This window comes from Mustela putorius, unplaced genomic scaffold (assembly GCF_011764305.1).
Source record: "Mustela putorius furo isolate JIRA1106 unplaced genomic scaffold, ASM1176430v1.1 tig00003845_pilon_pilon_pilon, whole genome shotgun sequence".
Lineage (NCBI taxonomy): Eukaryota > Metazoa > Chordata > Mammalia > Carnivora > Mustelidae > Mustela > Mustela putorius.
In genome coordinates, this window is record NW_025421998.1 from 9,596,545 (window position 1) to 9,614,357 (window position 17,813).

Consider the following 17,813-nt stretch of genomic DNA (forward strand, 5'->3'; position numbering starts at 1 on the left):
GTTCTTTTTCATTTTTCTTGGAGGTGATCCTCTAAGATCACCTCTTCTTGGGACCAGATCTCCCGGTCTCATGTGTAAAAGTGAAGGGGAGGATAAATAAAATAAAAATGAAGAGGGGGCCAGATGCCAACACAGCACACCTTTAAAATTTCAGATGTTTATACTGAACATTTGTCAGAAGTTCCCAAACAGTATTAGCTATTTATATATCTGTTTATATTTGGGAATGATTATGTTCTTTTTTAAAGAACTCATTTTAAAACAACTTCACAGAACTGCGTCCACTGTGTCATTCTTCTGGATTTTTAAATATGCTTGCCCAGAGTCAGATAGGAGATAAAAATCCAAAAGTCTGACTCGTAATGTGGTTTTTTAGGGACAGTTTTGCTCTCAATCACATATATGCCTCGGTTCCTCCAAGTTAAAGTGTTTCTGGAGGGAGCTGTCGGGTTGGAACAGGTCTTGCTTGATTCCTCGTGGCCCGAATTCCAATCGCAGGTGAGTCAGGCAGGTTGGTGTGGAAATGTGCTGGCTGACCTGTCCTTGCCGTGTCTTGTCCAGTGAGCCTGCCCCTGGGCCCCAGCAGTCCCTGCGGCACAGACAGGGTCCCGCCGGTGCTGTCTGAGGCCGAGGAGACAGTGTCTGTCAGCAGCTGTTTTGCATCAGAAGACACAGCAGAGGACTCTGGAGTGGTGAGCTCCCCGTCAGACATCATCTCCCTGGACTCCCAACACGACAGCTTGAAATCCAAAGATAAGTGGGCCACAGACCAGGAAGACGGCAGTGACCAGGACCTGGCTGGAACTCCAGAACCGGGTCCCCACAAGAGCCCCACGTGGGAGAGGAACAACTCTGGGAACTGGCATCCAAGGTGAGTGAGGGGACAACTGGGCGGGGAGGGGGGCGTCCTAGCTTTGGGGAGGAAGGTCTTTTGTTCACAGTAACGCGGCCAACGCGTGGCAGGCGCCCTCCAAAGTTGCCACTCCCCAATGCGGGGGTTTGCGACCCACAACCCAGTCTTCAGACTCTTTCCAGACTTGTAGGTGGTTATAAGCCGTACCCGAGATTGGCTTGTTTCTCCTTTTATATAAATGGTGCCATATACTCAGTGTCCTTTCTCACTCAACATCATGTTTTTAACATTGATCCGTAATGATATGTGTCTCATGAGTTCATTTATTTTTCTACTTTTTAATTAATGGGCACTTAGGTCATACTGGTTTTCCACAGCACTGGAAACAATGAAAAAGTCAGACGTATGTCTCCTTTTACATACAGAGCGCTTTCTAGAGGACAAATTAGTGCACGTCCAGAAAAACCCATCCTCAACTATGGACTGTGGCCAAATTGCTCTCCAAAATGAGTGTCTGGGTTTACAGGCCCTACAGTGGTCTCCAGCGGCCTGACATTCACACCTGCACCAACACCTGTGCTCAGTGCACCGCCGCTTCTCACGAGTACAAGTGTTCGGTGGCATGTCATGTGCTTTTCACGGTTTTCTGATTAGTGAGATGCGCATCTTGTCATATGTGCATTACCACTTTGATTGTCTTCTTGCATGACTTGCCTTTCTATAGACTGTCCTTTTTAATTTTATTTTATTTATTTTTTTTTTTTGAGAGAGAAAAGTGTGCCCAAGAATGGGGAGAGGGATAGAGGAGGAGGCAGAGAGGGAATCTCATGCAGGCTCCATGCCCAGCGCAGAGCCTGACTCAGGGCTAGATCCCATGACCTGAGATCACACGACCTGTTCCAGAATTAAGAATTAGGTACTTAACCAACTGAGCCACCCAGGCACCCCCATAGACTGCCCTTTAAAAAAAACAAAAACAAAAAAGCAAAACAAAACAAAAAACAAAAACTGGGACGTTACTTTTTTTTTAAAAATTCTCTAATTTCTTCTCACTCTGTCAATCAGTTCTTTACTCCGCACAGGGAGTCTTTAAGACTGTGCCTTGAATATAACTTTGTCTTCTCGTTGCATAAAAATTGCTTTTTGATTTTAATATTCTTAAATTTGTCCCTTTTCTCCTGAATGTGTATATTCTTTGCATTTTAAGAGACCCTTCTCATACCCTGAAGGACTAAAGATTATCTGAATTTCTTATAGAAGTTTAGTGTTGCTTTCTCACATTCGGGCTTCTCAACTACCTGGGTTTATTTTTGGGTGTGATGTGGAGAAGGAAATCTATTTTTTCGCACTGACTCCCAGCCCTACTTTGGATTACGTATATGTCCCCCGTTCTCTGCTCTGTAGACCTGGCTTATCTGTCTGACCTTGTCCCAGCACCCCATTGCCGTTATCTCTTCTTCATTCTTCTAAGAAGAAGGTTAATTCTCCGCAGCCCATCAGTTTTTTCATCCTGTAGATAATTTTAAGAACCAGTCACACAAACAGTGTTATGGAAATATTAACAAAAAGGAGCATGCTCCCCCAAACCTCACAACTCGATCACCAAAACAAATGAATGCCTTTGTATTTTTCATGTTTAGCTCCCACTTTGTCCATAGGAACACACAAATCTTTACCTGGTTAATGTCATGGCAGTGTCAGTAATAATTTATTTTGATTTCTTTTTACCTCAGGATTTATTGTGAGCATTTGCCTATTTGTTAATTACACCCTCTAATAGTTTTACTGTATAGCTCGTCAATCTTAGGGACCATTTCAAGGCCAAGTTTGTATTTCATCTGACAGGAACTTAGAAGGTAGCAATTGCTCCCTTCCTCCCCCACACCCTCATCCTTGTCTCCCCAACCCCACACACGCACACACAGTGTGTCAGCCTGTGCTGTTTGCATCTATGAGAGCAGAGAAAAATTATGGTATTTCATTCTTCATCCAATAAACATTTAAAAAAAAAAAAAAGTCACTTTCTACAGTAATCTCCAGGTCTGTTCTGTGAGTTTGCATGGAGATTGCACACCTGAGCCCTACATCTGAGGCCAATCAGACATTTTAAATTCTGGCCCCTAGGGATGCCCATGTTAGTCATCCTTTGCTTTGCTAGCATTGACCCCTGATGTAAAATCTTGCTGACTCCTTTCCAAATAGGAGAGTTAATGTTGCCTGTGGCCACAGCCAGGATAATCATGGAGTGTTTGGAACTTGATCCTTTATCCCAGCAGGGAGTAGGGCATGTTTTTCTGCCCTCATCTCTCGGGGGGCCATGGAATTTGAGAGTCATAGGGTGGGGAGCCAGGGGGCTCTGTCTGGCCCACGGCCAGCACTAAGTAGTGGCCTGGCCTTTGCGAGTCCTCATAACTTTACAGGCCCTGTGGTCTGCTTGTGCACACACAGACAACGCCTCCTACCTCTCAGGGGTGTGATAAGCCTATAAATGCCCAGTGTGCGGAGTAGAGTACGCACTGCCTGGTTATCAGATAGGAACATTGTCAAAATTACTACTGTTAGTTTAGGAAAGGGGCACCATGAATTCTCTGGGCTTCCAAAAGTCCAGCGGTCTAAGGAAGATGAAGGTAGTCTCTGCGCCTCCCAGCCCTGTCTGTGCTAACCCACTGTCTGTCTCAGAGTGAGATCCACACTCTGCCTTGGACTTTTTAGGGAATGACCATAGTTAGTGCGATATTGCGATTCATAAAAAGTAATCGATTTGGTCAAATGACAAAAACATAAACCTCATAAATAATTGGTCTTCATCCACAGTTTCTGGTGCCAGCTCCCCAAAACCATGGAATTTCCTGAGTGTTGAGAGTGATAAAGGCCTTTTGTTATGTTCACGAGATGGCTTTTGGAAAGCACCTTTGGATGGGGGCTGGTTACCCAGGGAGCCAACCAGGTGACTAAAAGGTAGAACTTTCAGCACCACTCCCTGACCTTCCTGGGAGGGGAGAAGGGCTAGAGATAAAATCAGCCAATGGCCAGGGACTTAGTCAATCGTGATGATGCAATGAAGCCTCCATAAACCCCCAAAAGGACTGTGTTGGAGAGCTTCTGGGTTGGTGAGCACCAGCAGGTTGGGGAGACTGATCCTGGAGAAGCATGGAAGACCCTTCCCCTACCTCTCCTTATGCATCTCTTCTTCTGGCTCATATCCCTTATGATGTCCTTTAATAAACTGGCCAACCTTAGCCTTTCTGGGACTTCTGTGAGTCATGCTAGCACATTAATTGAACCTAAGGAGGAGGGCATTGGAGCCTCCATTTTGCAGTGCTCAGTGGTCAGAAGCAGGAGCCTGGAGTCTCAAGTGTGGGGGTGGGGTGCAGCCCGGTGGGACTGAGCCCTCCACCTGTGGGGTCGGCTGGTGTCTCTGGGTCCTTAGTGTGAGAAACGAGTAGAAGTCTTGGACATCCTGCTGGAGTTAGAGAAATGCTTGCCATTGTACACGGGACAATCTCCCCTCCAACATCCATATTGAGTCTGGGAACACCTAAGAAGTTTATTTTGCAGGAGTGCACTCCCCTGACAAGTTAGAGTGATTCCGAGACTGTGGTGTGGTGTCACATCCTCATCTCCAGTATGATTTTCCACCAAGCTCGGAGTGACGGAGAAGCAGGTAGAAAGTGAGGGTTTCCACTCAGAGGCTCACAGGGGCCAGGCAGAGAATGAAGGTGAGCGACGACAGGGAGCAGCCCTGAAGTCTCTGTCCTCTCTCGAAAGCAGCCTTGCTCCCTTCTTCCAGACTTACCCGCAGGGATCGTGGACCCAGCATGGCCGGCTTTTGAAGAGAAGCCAGAAATCCAAATTTTTGTGGGAGGCCCCCAAGTTTTACACGTTGGCAACCAAGGCAGACAGTCAAGCCAAACCAAACAGGTCTGTGTGCTGAGCAGCCCCGCTCCCAGATGTGCTCTCCACGGAGTATTAAGGGGCGCCCTGACCCTTCCCCCTCTGCCTGCTCTTTTCCAGCTTTGGAATATCCTTGTCATTGCCCAGGTGTCTCCTGTGAGACAGCTCTTGGAAAATATCTTCAGATATGTGTGGCAACTCCCTCTAGCCTCCTTTTTGTGAAATAAGAAAGCCTCTTACAAATCCTGCAGGAAAGCAGCCCATTTCAATAGCCCCCCTCTGTCCTGCCTCCCAGTGTTCCTGGGATAAGACTCTATTAAGCACTGCTTTAGAAATGCTGTTCTGTGCCTTCCACTGTCCACACTGTCAAGCTGAAAGTACTCCCTTCTACAAGCACTCCCCTCTGTTGCATGGATATGGAGAGAAAACATCTCTTTGGATGAACATGGTGTGTTCCAGAGGCACGCTCTGTGGTCCGGTCTGCAGCTCTGGGTGCACTGAGAGTCTGAGCAGGAAGAAGGCAGGGAAGGCTGGAGGGGGCAGGATGAGGTGGGGCCAGACCCAGGGGTGGAGGGGAGTGGGCACCAGGATTGGGTCAGAGGTCCAGTCTGCAGAACCTGGGTGAGCCAGGCCCATTTCAGGGATCCAGAGCAGCCCGTGGTCAGGCTCAGTAGGATGAGAACCCAGGCTGAGGCAGGGGGTTGCCAGTCCCAGATCCAGCTGAAATTGTGTGAGAGCAGAACCCAGCACTGTTCGTGGAGCTGCGGCCTTGAGCTCAACCACCTGGACAGAAAACGACATTGGAACACTGGACAGGAGCACCCGTGTTCTATGGGGATGAGAGAAACAGTAAGGTAGACCCGGGTTCCTGACATCCCGCACCCCCTGGGCGGGGGGGACAGGCAGGACAAAGGGGGACCTGGCAGCAGCACTCACTCAACACTTCTCTGTGCCCCTGAAGCACATGCCTCACCTCTCCTCCAAGGAGATGGCACCCCTATTCTCAATGCCACCTGCTGGTCCCCACATCCAGCCTCCTGGCTCTGCCCTGCGTGATTCTGATACCTAGTTTCTGCAGGTAAGAAAGGATGTTCGTCTTGTGTGTCCAAAAGCAATGATCTGGGCAGGGCCATGGCCAGGAGACCAGACCATCCTCCGAATGCCAAGCCCTGGGAGGTGTGGGCAAACCTGGCCAGCCTGGGTCTCCCCAGGCTGGGGTGCCTTTAGAGAGGTGGCAAAGCCGTCCTCCACAGTCTCAGCCACCCGCAGCTTGTAGCACATGTACGCTGGGGCCAGTCCCCAGCAAGATAAGGGAGCGTTTGTGGCTTTCTGCTCTGCCCAAGGACCCTATCCTTTTGCCAGCCCTTTGTCTCTCAGGTAGTCACAGAATGCTGGTGGCCACAGACCCTTTGTGACCTGAGTAAGAAGACCCTGAGGAGTGAGGTCCCTGTTTGTTTGGTTCTTCTTCCTTTCTCTACGCCCTGTAGACATCAAAGCCATCTGAACGGCTTCAGCTAGGGTTGCCTCGGGTCCTGTATTGACAAATTGGAGGTCAGTTTTCCTCCAGGACTCCTGTCGTTTTGGCCTCAGCTTAAAGCGTCTTTCTGGAACTACTCAGTCCATTGATAAAGTTCACGGCTCTGTTCCCTCCACTTAATTCCGAGGCCCTGCTCCGGCTGCTACAGCCACCCACTGGCTGGGCTTCCCTAAATGCCCTTGGAACCAGGGTTTTGAATTCTTCAAGAGTTTCAAGAATAAATACCAGTTTTCTAAAAAAGAGCAAGTGTGGTGCCTGGTAATAATTGGAATACCGTTTATGTGCTGTGATCTGCAAATGATGTTTTCCATCGAGTCGTTCGGTTGGATCCAATTATAATCTTTTGCTGCAAAATAAGTCTGTGCACTTAACGCAAACTGGGGACAACACATTCCCAGAGTTTTCCTCTAGACTTAGCGCAGCCAGTAAACAGCCCAAGAAAGAATTCAGCCCAAGAGCACAGAAAAACACAGATGCACAGGAGATGATCGCCGCTTATTTTGGGGACACCTGGGAGTGACCCTGGGTCAGCTCTGCCCAGGGCAGGAGTCATATCCTGGGACGTCATCTCCTCCCAGATGCATCTTCCTTTTGTATATGGCCTGAGCCAACATTCCTGAAACTTAAAGAAAAACTCCATGTGAAGAGGAAAAAGTCCAGAATCGGACTGCCTGGGGTCATGTCTGCTTGTTGTTGGAGGCTTTGCCCTTGCCCCAAAAACTTGACCTTGCATCTATTTCCTTAGTGCATGGAGAGATGCAGGACCTCTCCCTCTTAGAAGAGTGCCTGATGTACTGGCAGCCTTCCAAATGTGGCAGCTGGTATTGTTAGTTGCTAAGTTAGTTGCCTGAGGAAGAATAGAAAGGTGATTTGTTGATTTGTATACTCTGTATCTAGCTCTGATTATCTGCTTCTTTAAACGAAAGAAACAGTGTGTCTATGTGATAAGGGGAGAAAACAGAGAGGATTTTGCCTCCTACCTTCCTGGGGGGCATTACAGTGGAATGTGTGTTATTTCTAAGCCTTTGAATCTGGAAGGCAGTCTTGCTGTAATCAGACAATATATCTATCAGAGTATCAACATTGTGGGACTGTAAATTCTGGGACTGTAAATTCTGGAAACATCCGCACAGCAGCCAGGAGTAGGTGAGAGGTTGGATAAGTGTGTTTCAGGCTGTGTTCCTTAAAGGTAGGACCCCACTGAAAGCAGATTAGAGCCACAAAGTACAGAAGGTGGAGCCCCTTCAGGAGAAGGGAGCCTCCCCACTGTCTTGCCTGCCATCCCCCTCACCGCCCCCCCATCCTCTTCCTGGCCATCCCCAAGTCCATCTCAGCCCCAGCTGACAGCAGGTGGTAGGCATGAGGACATTAGCAATGAGACCTGTGGGGCTCTGTAGGGCATGAGTTTCTGGGCACATCGAGGAACTGAGGTATGTGGGGCAGCGGAGGGGCTGGAAGAGACAGGGTCCTGCCTTTCCACTGGCTGATGCTGGCCAGGGGGCCCCAGGACTCTACAACCACAAGAACTCTGTGACCAGCAGCACCTAGAAGCATCTCAGACCTTCTAGAAGCCTAGAACTTTGTGAGAGTACCTAGAATTATTTAACACATCCTAAAACCCAAATACTTTTTATGTAACTACGTTTACAAAGGAGCATTTAAAAACCACTCCAAAACAAAACAAAAGCAAACAAACAAACAAACAAACAAAAAAACCCTCAAAAAATACATACATACATACATACTTACCTCTTAAGTCTTTGCAGAACTGGGTTGCTCCATAGAGTTTCTCTGTCCGTGTTTGGCTGCTGAGCCCTTGCCAGGCAGCTGACCCAAATGCAGATGTGTGGGAGTGTAGAAGACACAGACTTTGGGGTAAAGAAAAGAGTTCTTCATATTAACTATATGATAATACGTAATGACAATAATGTGGCATAAGTTTGGGTTAAATATACTAATTAGGGTGTAATAAAAGTGAAGTTAGAGTACTTAATTAAAATTAATCTCACCTATTTCTCCTATTTTTTTTTCCACAAGATTTTAAATTATATGTATGGCTCCTATTCTATTTTTAGGGGACACAGTGATTCTAGAACTCTGAAGCTCCATAAATACTGGAACACTTGTAAATGGAATGGGAAGTTGAACACATGATTGCCCTCAGCTGTAGACTTTCCCAAGCTTCTTGCCTTTCGTTTATCAAGTAATTGTTTTGAAAATGCATGAATCAGTTTGGTTGTCCTCAACAAATTGAATTGCTAACTGAAAGGGACATTTTTTTTTCCTCTCAGATTTTTTTTTTTTTTTTTTTTTTTTTTTTTTTTTTGTATTTCTGCCATTGGATAAATTACTTAAGGAAACTCTTTTGGCTACAACAGAAAGAGAAATGACCAGGGCACCTGGATGGCTCCATTGGTTAAGCATCTTCCTTTGGCTCAGGTCATTACTCCAGGGTCCTGGGATCGAGCCCCGCGTCAGGCTTCCTGGTCAGCGAGGAGTCTGCTTCTCTTTCTCCCTCTGCCTCTTTCCCTCTGCCTCTCCCCCTGCTCCTAGTTTCTCTCTCTCCAATAAATAAATGAAATCTTAAAAAAGAGGGAGAGAAATGACCCCACAAGCCTCATTGGGTCAGAATCAGCCCACATTCTTTTATTCTTTCTCATATAAAATGACAACAAAAAACCAAAACCTATCTATCTGGGGCTGATTTGACACAACTGCTCCTACGTGTCCTATCGCCAGAAGCTGGCAAGGCCGTGAGCTGCATGAGGGGCTCGGTCACCCTGACGCCCTCGCCCCCCTGCCCTTTGTCCCTCACACTGGATGCAGAAGTCACTGCAAGCTGGGTTCTCTGCGGCCGCACTCGGTGTGAGAAAAAGCTGCTGGTCGTGTTTGTTCAGGGTGTAGGACCCTGTATCAGAATGTCTGCACTGTGTGTGTGTTTGCTCTTTGTTTTTCTTGGTCTTTCGCCAAAACAGACTGTCAACACGAAACTGTCTGAAGGCTGGGGTGTACGTGGGGGGACACGGAAGGTGCCCAGGAGAGGAACATCTGTGCGCATTCACTTTCAGCTACGCAGGAAGTGGCTGCTTCTTGCCAGCTCTCGACTCCAGGGACACATTCTCGGGCTCTCCTGCTTAGCCCACAGAATGCTGACCTCCAAGCTCAGGGACAAAGGGCTTTGGACTGGTTTTTGCAGGGACAGAGGAATAGTTACAATCTGTAACTAACCCTCTGGGGGCGAGTAGAGAGCAGTGGGCGAGGAAGGAAAAGCAAATATCACTCAATCTCTCCCTCATGAGATTTTACATTGGCAAGCAAAATAGATACATTGACGTTGGCTTTGGGTTTTTTCAGAAAACATTCGCGAGGTCGGGTCCCAGAGCACAGGTTCCCCTGCTTTGCATTACGGGAGGAGCCGGCTGCACAAGCCAAGTGGGTCAACAGCCTTGGGGGCAGCACCCCAGCCAAGGACCCTGGACAGACCCTCCCTCCTAGGCTGGCAGCTCCCATCACGTGTCCACTCCGTCCCCTTGGGCAGACAGGGCCCCAAGGAAGCCAGCCCACATCGGAGGGTCTGGTCAGAGGGCCGCAGGAGGTGCAAGGCGGGGAGAGGTTTGGAGTGGGACTGAGTGACAGCATCCAGGGACTCTGAGGCAGGCGGAGGAAGGTGGACACAGGATAGCAGAAGCAGGGAGGAGGGACTAGAACTCTAGAACTCGGGTAGGGTCCCCAGACTTCAGCAGGAAGGCTTGGACTGTGGAGGGGTGGGGAAGTGCTGAGGAGCCCCAAGCCCTTGGGGTTTGGCTACCGATGGCTTTTTAGGGGGCAGCTCAGGCTGACTGAGACTCACTGGGATTGTTAAGCACTGATAATAGAATAAAATAATGTACTGTGCAAATCATGCACCATATCCCAAAAAGGTGAACTACTTCGCAAAAAAAGAGTTATCACTCATGGTCAGAAAAGGGCCCAAAGTGTTATTTTTAATTTGGCCATTTAAAACATCACCTACTGGGGCACCTGGGTGGCTCAGTCTGTTAAGCGTCCGACTCTTAATTTCGGGTAAGGTCATGATCTCAGGGTCGTGAGATCGAGCCTCATGTCAGGCTCCGCACTCAGTGTGGAGTCTGCTTGAGATTCTCTCTCTCCTCTGCCCCTTCCCCTGCTCTCTGTCTCTCTCTCTAATAAATAAAATCTTTAAAAATATCTTAAAGATTGCCTATTGTCCAAGCTGTCCTGTACCAAAATGAGTATACTTCTAAGACAAAAGGGATAGCAGACTCCCTGTAGTTCATTCTTTCAACAAATCCCAGGGGTGGGTGGTGGTGGTCTAAATTTCTACAGCCCTTGTCCATGGGCGTGTGCTGGTTCCAGACCATCAAGCTCCCCCTATGCATATGTCTTGATTTCCTCACGTAACATGCTGCCTTAAGACTTGAGCTGTGACTCCACACTGACTCCAGGTTCAAAAATCGGCTGATTTTAATGCCCTTTGAAATCAACACGCAGTGTTGCTAGATGCTTTGGAATTCCTCCCATAAAATCGATGAACACTGTTTTGTTTCTCTTTTGCTTGCTGTAGGATCATTTCCTTAAGGCAAATTACCAAAAGAGACTCATGAACCAAGTTCCTACAAAGCTACAGTGATGTTTTGTTTCTCGATGTGCATTTCCATTCCGTGCCAGTAGCAACAAGTGTGAGGGTTTCAGCTTCCCCGCATTTCATCGGCTTGCCATGACTTTCTAGTTTAACATGTATAAAATGATAGCATTAGTGGGATTCTTATTTTAAATTGGTATTAAACTCTCATTAAGATCACTCTGTTCTCATGAAGCGATGTGGTTTAGCACGCTTTGAAGTATTTGCAGTACTTTGAAGCAAAAGTACATGTAGAATTTTGTTTAGCTGAGCCTTAAGCATCCCAAATGAAGATCAAGCATTATTAAAAGTACCGTTTTCAGTTGCAAATAAAATTTTACATAGCGCTATCCATTTTTTCTCTGCTACATATTTTTGTTAACTATGTAAATGAAATGTACTTAAACCATAAGGGTCCATAAAAGAGAAAACCACAGCTTTAATAAAATGCATTCAATTCCAGTCCAAGCAACAGCAGTAGGAAAGGCCGTCTTTGCTCTTTTCGATCCTTATTAATTGGCCCACATGCACACAAAACCAGCCCCCTTTGTCCGGCTTGTCAGAGGACATTAGCTGAGACTAATCTGGATGCTGCTTCCTGGCTCCCAAAAGGACACAGCCACCAAGTAAGAAGGACTCATTTATCAGAACACAAACTTTTCTATGTAAGTGAGGATTGTGGAAAGCACATTTCATGCATCATTAGCTGAGCCTGATTAGCAATGATGGAAATTGGTCCTCAATTTTAACAATCAGCGGAAAAGACCTTCAGCTTTCACTGAAGATAGACAATTACCCTCGACATGTCTCTGTTCTCCGCGCAGCCAAAACAGAGACAAGAGCCCTTGCAAAGGCTGCGTTGAAATTGTTCTGGCATTAGACGTCCCATGGATGCTATTGTCCTAGTGACGCAAATAAGGCGAGTTCCGGCTCCCCTCAGCAGGCGGGTTGGCATCTTCCTAGATGTCCAGGTGGTGGGGCCACATGGTGCCTCTGGACACTGGAGGTGGCCGGCTTTCCCCCAGGGTTTGAGCCCATGTTAACTTGGACGGATCCATTAGTGCCTGGGCACCTGGTTTCCTATCTGTAAACAACTTGACTCCTACCTGCCTTATAAATTGCTTGTAAGGTTTTTCATAAGACCACTCGGGCAGAAGTCCTGTGTCTGGAGCCTGGGGCGTGCAGGCTGCTCCTGGAACCTCCGGAGGGACAGCGGGCAGCCCTCCCTGGGGGTGCTTTGTCCAGTCTTGGGGGAAGGCGGTTATCACTGTCCCTATTAGAACTGTTGCTACCGCTCACACATGCATGTGCGCGCACATGCACACCCCAACTGCGTCCCAGCAGCCCCAAGGGCAGCTGGAGTACAGAACTGCATGAACCTGGCTGTGCTTTGTGCCTTCCTTGGAGAGTCCCAGAAAGGAGTAAAGAAATAAAGGAAGAGAAAAATGAACGCCATTCCTTTCTCTCTGGTCTTCCCTAGACCCGAAGTGACTATAACCTCCAGTGGCGAAGAAGACCTCTTTCTCACCGGGCAGTTCCAGAAGACACTCGAGGAGCTGGATGAGGAGCTGGAAGGTGAGCGCGACCGTCTGTCCTGGGCTGGGCGGCCGTAGGCTCTGGGGGGTTATGCTTGCTGTGGCTCTAGGCGGGAAAGGTGGGTGGGAGGACCCAGTTCCTGCAGAAGAAAGCCCGGGTGTGAGGGGCAGGCAGGTGAGCACCACTCTTGAAATGGCTTCCCATCAGGGCTGTGGGACAGTACTGTGGACACTCTGAACTGCGGCTCCAGTGCTCTGGGTGGTACTGATTGTGTGCATTGCGGGGGGATTCTACACACATAAGAAAACAAAGTTCTCCAGTGCCCAGATGAATTTGGGAAGCACTGGGTGACACAGGCAAACAGGTTCCCTGAGGACAACGTGCACCGCTTGGCTCGCTGACGTTTGGCACATCTCGGAGGGAAATTCGGTGCACACGGCCTCAGCGGTGAACCGTTCACGGTGGAACGCTTGCTGTGGTACAGATAGGTGTGGGGAAGGTGATGCTTTATGGCCAAAGCAGATGCAGACGATCTCAGTAGACAATCAAGGAATCTTTCAAATAAGGGCGCACGGTGGCGGTAATCCAGAAATTTCGGTATGGGCATGCCTTCAAACAAAATCCAGAATGAAACGGAGTGCAGAGTTCATCCATAGTCTACTGGCTTGTCGGCCTTCTGTCCTCTGAAGATGTGCTGGACAGAGCTGAAAAAGCGAAAATGGTCATCCCATGTCCCTCTGGCTCTGACCAGGGGACCCACTGTGTCCCTTGGGGCTAATTCTGAGGTAGTTGCCCAGAGTTAGTCATCTGTCTCTCAAGATGTGCGAGCACATCTCCCCATGTGGTTTGTGGTGCTTCTGATGAATGTGAGTAAGCTGAAGGTCAAAACCCAAAACCCACCTTTGTGTTCCATATGAGACAGTCTTTCTGGGGGGCTCAGGCTTACAGATCTAGTTTGCAAGCTACAGATGTTGGCAAAATGTTGTACCTGAATGCCTTACCTTGAGACATGGCGGCTGTGCAAAGAGCTCCTCTCTTGAGCCATCAGAGGAGAGATGGGGGCCCCAGGTGTATGTAAGTGACAAATTGAAATGGCACTTTAAAATGTACCTAAACAACTCACCCAAAAATAACCTCGGGAAGGTCAAAGCCAGGGTGTGATTACAGTAAGTCATGGGCTTGGGATTCGTACCAGGGTGGCAGTCTATAAGATGTGTGTCTGTCCTCCTTTGCAGAACTGGAAGAGAGCTCTGAAGCTGGCAGCAGCCTGCCGACAGGCTCTGTGAATGGCGTGTCCCCTCCCTGTGTGCCAGAAGCCACCGTCCCCGAGTTTGATGAGGACACAATCCCAGTCACCTTCATCGGGGAGGTTTTCGATGACCCTGTAGATTCAGGGGTGTTTTCCAATAGAAACAACAACGCTGGTTCTTTTGACCTAGGGGGCACAGTGGGCCTGGAAGCCCCCCCGCCACCACATCAGGGGGAGCACAGCCAGCAACAGGGAAGGAGGACAGAAGGGCCCGGCTCACCCGCTCCTCCCCACGACATCGGGAAAGAAAGCAAACCCACCTCATCCGGCCCCTGTGAGGCTGTGAATCTGACTAAAATGGAGCCCAAGGTGACTTCTGCTGCAGCATTTCCCGCGCACAGCCCAGATGCAAAGCAGAGCAGCGAGGGGCCTGGCTCTGCCCTCGGTGGGAAGATGCAGGCCAGCAAGAAGGCAAGTGCCCAGCCAGTGAGAGACATGGAAGGTGAGGGTAAGAGCTGTGGCTCAGCACCACCATCGTGGTATCAACGGGGCCAAAACCCAGGGGGAAGTTACGGACTTAGATACGGCCTCACAACGTATAAAATCATTCCTCCGAAATCAGAGATGAGGTGTTATGACAGAGGGGTCTCTCTCTCAACGGGTGCCATCAAGATCGATGAGCTCGGGAATCTGGTGAGTCCCCACGTGAACGGGGGCAGGACCACAACCCTGTCACCATCGACCCTTGACTCGGGAACCCAACCCATTGGAAAGGTCAAAGAATTCTGGAGGTCCAACTCCCTAGAGAAACACTCTGGCCAGCCCACGGAGGGCTCCGCCAAGAGGACCCCCACTGCCGCCACGCCAGCAAAGCCACAGCCTCAAGAAAGCAGACTCCCAGGCCCCCAAGTGACGTCGCCCCCGCAGCAGTCTGCCCATCGAGAAGAGGGGAGACATCCAGAGGAGGGCGGAAGCCGGCCACCTGTGCCAGCCCCTGGTCATGGGAAAGCGCCAGCAGCGAACGCCACAGAAGTCCCATTTCTCAAGCCTCAGAGAAGAACATCCAGTCAGTATGTGGCCTCTGCCATTGCCAAGAAGATGGGGCCCCAGAAAGCCCCGGCTAATGTAGTGAGGAATCATGGGCATGCCAAGGAGACCTGGGAAGGCAGAGCACCAGAGCTGGACGGACGGCCTCCCGCGAGGAGAGGTGACACAGCCCCCAGGCCATACCCAGACACACGCTCCCCCAACGAGAGTGAAGCCTCGGCAGTAGGAGTCCTGCCCAGAGCACAGGACGGCAGCCCTCCGGGAAAGCTGTGCACTCCAGACTGTCCTGCTGGTGTCCACGTCCCGCCTGTCAGGAATCACGTTTCTGTGACACAAAGCTGGAGCCTCAGGGGAAACCTGAGCACCAGGAACCCTGGGACCAGCTCAGCTTCTGCCCCCAAGTACACACTGGACGGTCCAGAGCCCCCGCCTCCCCGCCCAGGAGACGATCAGACCCCGGGCAGGACCCTGGTGAATGGCTCCCGGTGGGTCCCCATCCACGCCGAGCCTCCTTGCTCTCTGAGAGGGTCCAGCACGAATAACCACACCCAACAGGAGCCCCTAGAGCACGAGGAAAAGCCCAGTTTGTTGTGCACAGACATGCCTGCGACGGATGGTACGCTGCCATCTAGCATCTTTGGGCCAAAGAAGAAATTCCGACCCGTGGTCCAGAGGCCAGCCCCAAAAGACACGTCGCTGCACAGCGCTCTCATGGAAGCCATCCACTCGGCGGGAGGGAAGGACCGACTTCGCAAGGTGAGCAGCGAGACACCTGCCGTTAGCACATAGTCACACCTTATCGTCGGGGCCTTGGGGGAGGGGCCGGCTAACGGAACAAGGAGCCGGATGCTCGGGTTTAATTTCCAATGAGGGCTTCGTCTCTCTGCCTTAGAGGGTTGAGAACCACAGAAGAGAGAAAAACCAATGGGCTTGGGGTTGTCCCATTGCCTTGAAACCCCTGACTCCCCTGGGGAAAGGTGTCAGAGATAAAGGGTCCATACCTGGGCCCAGGGGAGTGCAGAGGTGGGGGGGTGAGTGTCCCCTAACTGGTCCGGGAATGATGGTGTGAGTCAGTGAAGCCTCAGGTCAGGGCCACTCCTGCCTGATGTTCCCATACCTCTGGCAGCTGTCATTGTTCAGTAACAACTAGGACAGTGTGGGATACTCCCTCCCCAGCCAGGCATTCGGCCCCAACGCCCCGCACTGGGAGCCATCTGTTCCCCTTCATAGATGAGCAGCTGAGGCAGAGCACAATCAGGGGAGCTGGCCCGAGGCCACACCGCCAGCAGCTGGGGGCCCAGGATTCTCACTCGGGTCTGCAGGACTTCAAAGCACGCATGTCTTCAGGAGGGCAGCGGCCGTACCAGCAGCTCGCACGCCTGCCCTTTGCTCATTAGCTGCCCTAAGGTCAACATGCAGTCTTACATCGGCTACCGTCCCGTGGGAAAACCTCTTCCTTCTAACTCAGGGCTGTCTGACCCTCCTAGAGCCCTCACCTGCTAGGTAGTGCTGTTGTCCCCTGGTGCTGTCCCACTTAGCATTTCTCCGTCCCGGTGACCTGTGTCGACACTGACTGTTCTAGATTGCGGAGCACACGTCCGAGGGAGGGCCCAGGAAGCCGTCCTCCACGGAGACAGCGGGCGAGCGCTCCGCGCTGCTGGCAGCCATCCGAGGGCACCGCGGTGCCTGCAGCCTGCGGCAGGTGAGAGGAGGGCGTCCCGGGGCGGGATGCTCCACACTTGGTCCCCACGCAGGTTTGCAGAAGCCGGGCCAGCGCTCCCCTGTCCTAAGCGTCAGCTGCGCCACCCTCAGCGTGGGTAACGCAGGACCACGGGGGCTGGCACAGAGGGGCAGCCCCTGCAGGGGAGGGGCCAGGCCCCCGGCAGCTGTCCCCTCCCTCCCTACGTGTCCACCTGGCATGGAGCATTTCCCGAGTTCTCGGGCACCCAGTGTGGCCACAGGGCTGTCTCTCCTTGAGGGCAAAGTCGCTGGTCCTCTGACTGACATGGCAGAGCCCCGGGAACCCAGGTGGCCCGGACCTTAGGAGCAGGACAGTGTCGTCCAGCTTCCAGCTGCAGGATCCAAGGAAGAGCGTGGTGGGTGTTTTACTCCCCAACACCTGGTCAGAGTGGACTGGGCGGCCTCCGGATCTGTCCTCCCCCACCAAGGCAAGGCAGGAGGTCAGGGAGTTCTCAGGAAGGCATGGGCAGTGAGCTCTCCCCACTCCCAGGCTTGCTGCGGGCTCCGTGAGGTCCTGGGCATGCAGCCCTTCCAGAAGGCCTGCTGGGACCTCATCACTGCACATGTCATCGCTAGGTGTCATCCTTCGCCTCTGAGGAGCTGCGGAGCTTCCGGGACGCCGAGCCATCCTCGGAGCCACCTGGACGGCGTGACCTTGGTCTTCAGCCCCCACCCTCCCTGCCGCCCCCGCCCCCATCGGCCACACAGGTTCCCTCCACGTCCAGGACAGCGGCCAGGTCCAGCTCCGGAGACCCTGCTGAAGCCAGGCAGGCCCTGATGGACGCCATCCGCTCTGGCATGGGGGCCGCAAGATTGAGAAAGGTGACAGTGCGTGACCATGCGAGCACTCGTAGGGGGCGGGGGTGTGGGGGAGGCCACCCAGGAGCTACACGGCAGTGAGATGATCACCCGTGTCCCTCACCCCAGGGACCAGAGGGACTTGGCCCTCACCAGGTGGGGGTCAGCCCACAGACTAGCTCCTGGGGACGCAGGGGGGCCCCCCACCACATGTGGAACCCCTAACTGCATCTCCACCACCCACTCTGACTACAGTCTGGCGGGGATGTAGGCAGTGGCCCATGGAGAGCGCGTGTCACCCTCGTCGTCCGCAGCCTGGATATTTCCCGTGTTTTCTTTCTCTCTTTATTTCTGGTTGGGGGGAGAGCTAGCATTGTGTTCCAAATGCTTGAGTTTAAAGCTCCCTGGGCAGAGCCTACGCTTCCTGTTCTGCGGCTACTTCCGTAGGGTCTTACACTGGCCCCCACGTTTGTCACCCCACACTCCCCAAAGCAGTGGTGTTTGTGCCACCACAGTGGGA

General features: G+C 51.2%; 1 protein-coding gene and 1 long non-coding RNA gene across 5 annotated transcripts in view; one reads left to right on the top strand and one right to left on the bottom strand.

Annotated features, from left to right (window-relative positions):
* Positions 1 to 17,813, top strand: part of COBL (cordon-bleu WH2 repeat protein) — a 268,734-nt gene that overhangs the window by 238,075 nt on the left and 12,846 nt on the right. For all 4 annotated transcript variants that reach the window (XM_045089541.1, XM_045089543.1, XM_045089542.1 and 1 more), the window contains 5 exons: positions 562 to 871; positions 12,404 to 12,498; positions 13,695 to 15,511; positions 16,338 to 16,457; positions 17,072 to 17,317. In XM_045089541.1, the coding sequence (XP_044945476.1) occupies positions 562 to 871; positions 12,404 to 12,498; positions 13,695 to 15,511; positions 16,338 to 16,457; positions 17,072 to 17,317 (2,588 nt within the window). The remainder of the gene's footprint in view (positions 1 to 561; positions 872 to 12,403; positions 12,499 to 13,694; positions 15,512 to 16,337; positions 16,458 to 17,071; positions 17,318 to 17,813) is intronic.
* On the bottom strand, positions 1,862 to 8,382 carry LOC106006471. Its single transcript, XR_001180527.2, has 3 exons — positions 8,294 to 8,382; positions 8,034 to 8,152; positions 1,862 to 5,576 (listed from the first exon to the last, which is right to left on the bottom strand). It is a non-coding gene; the product is annotated as an uncharacterized LOC106006471 (long non-coding RNA).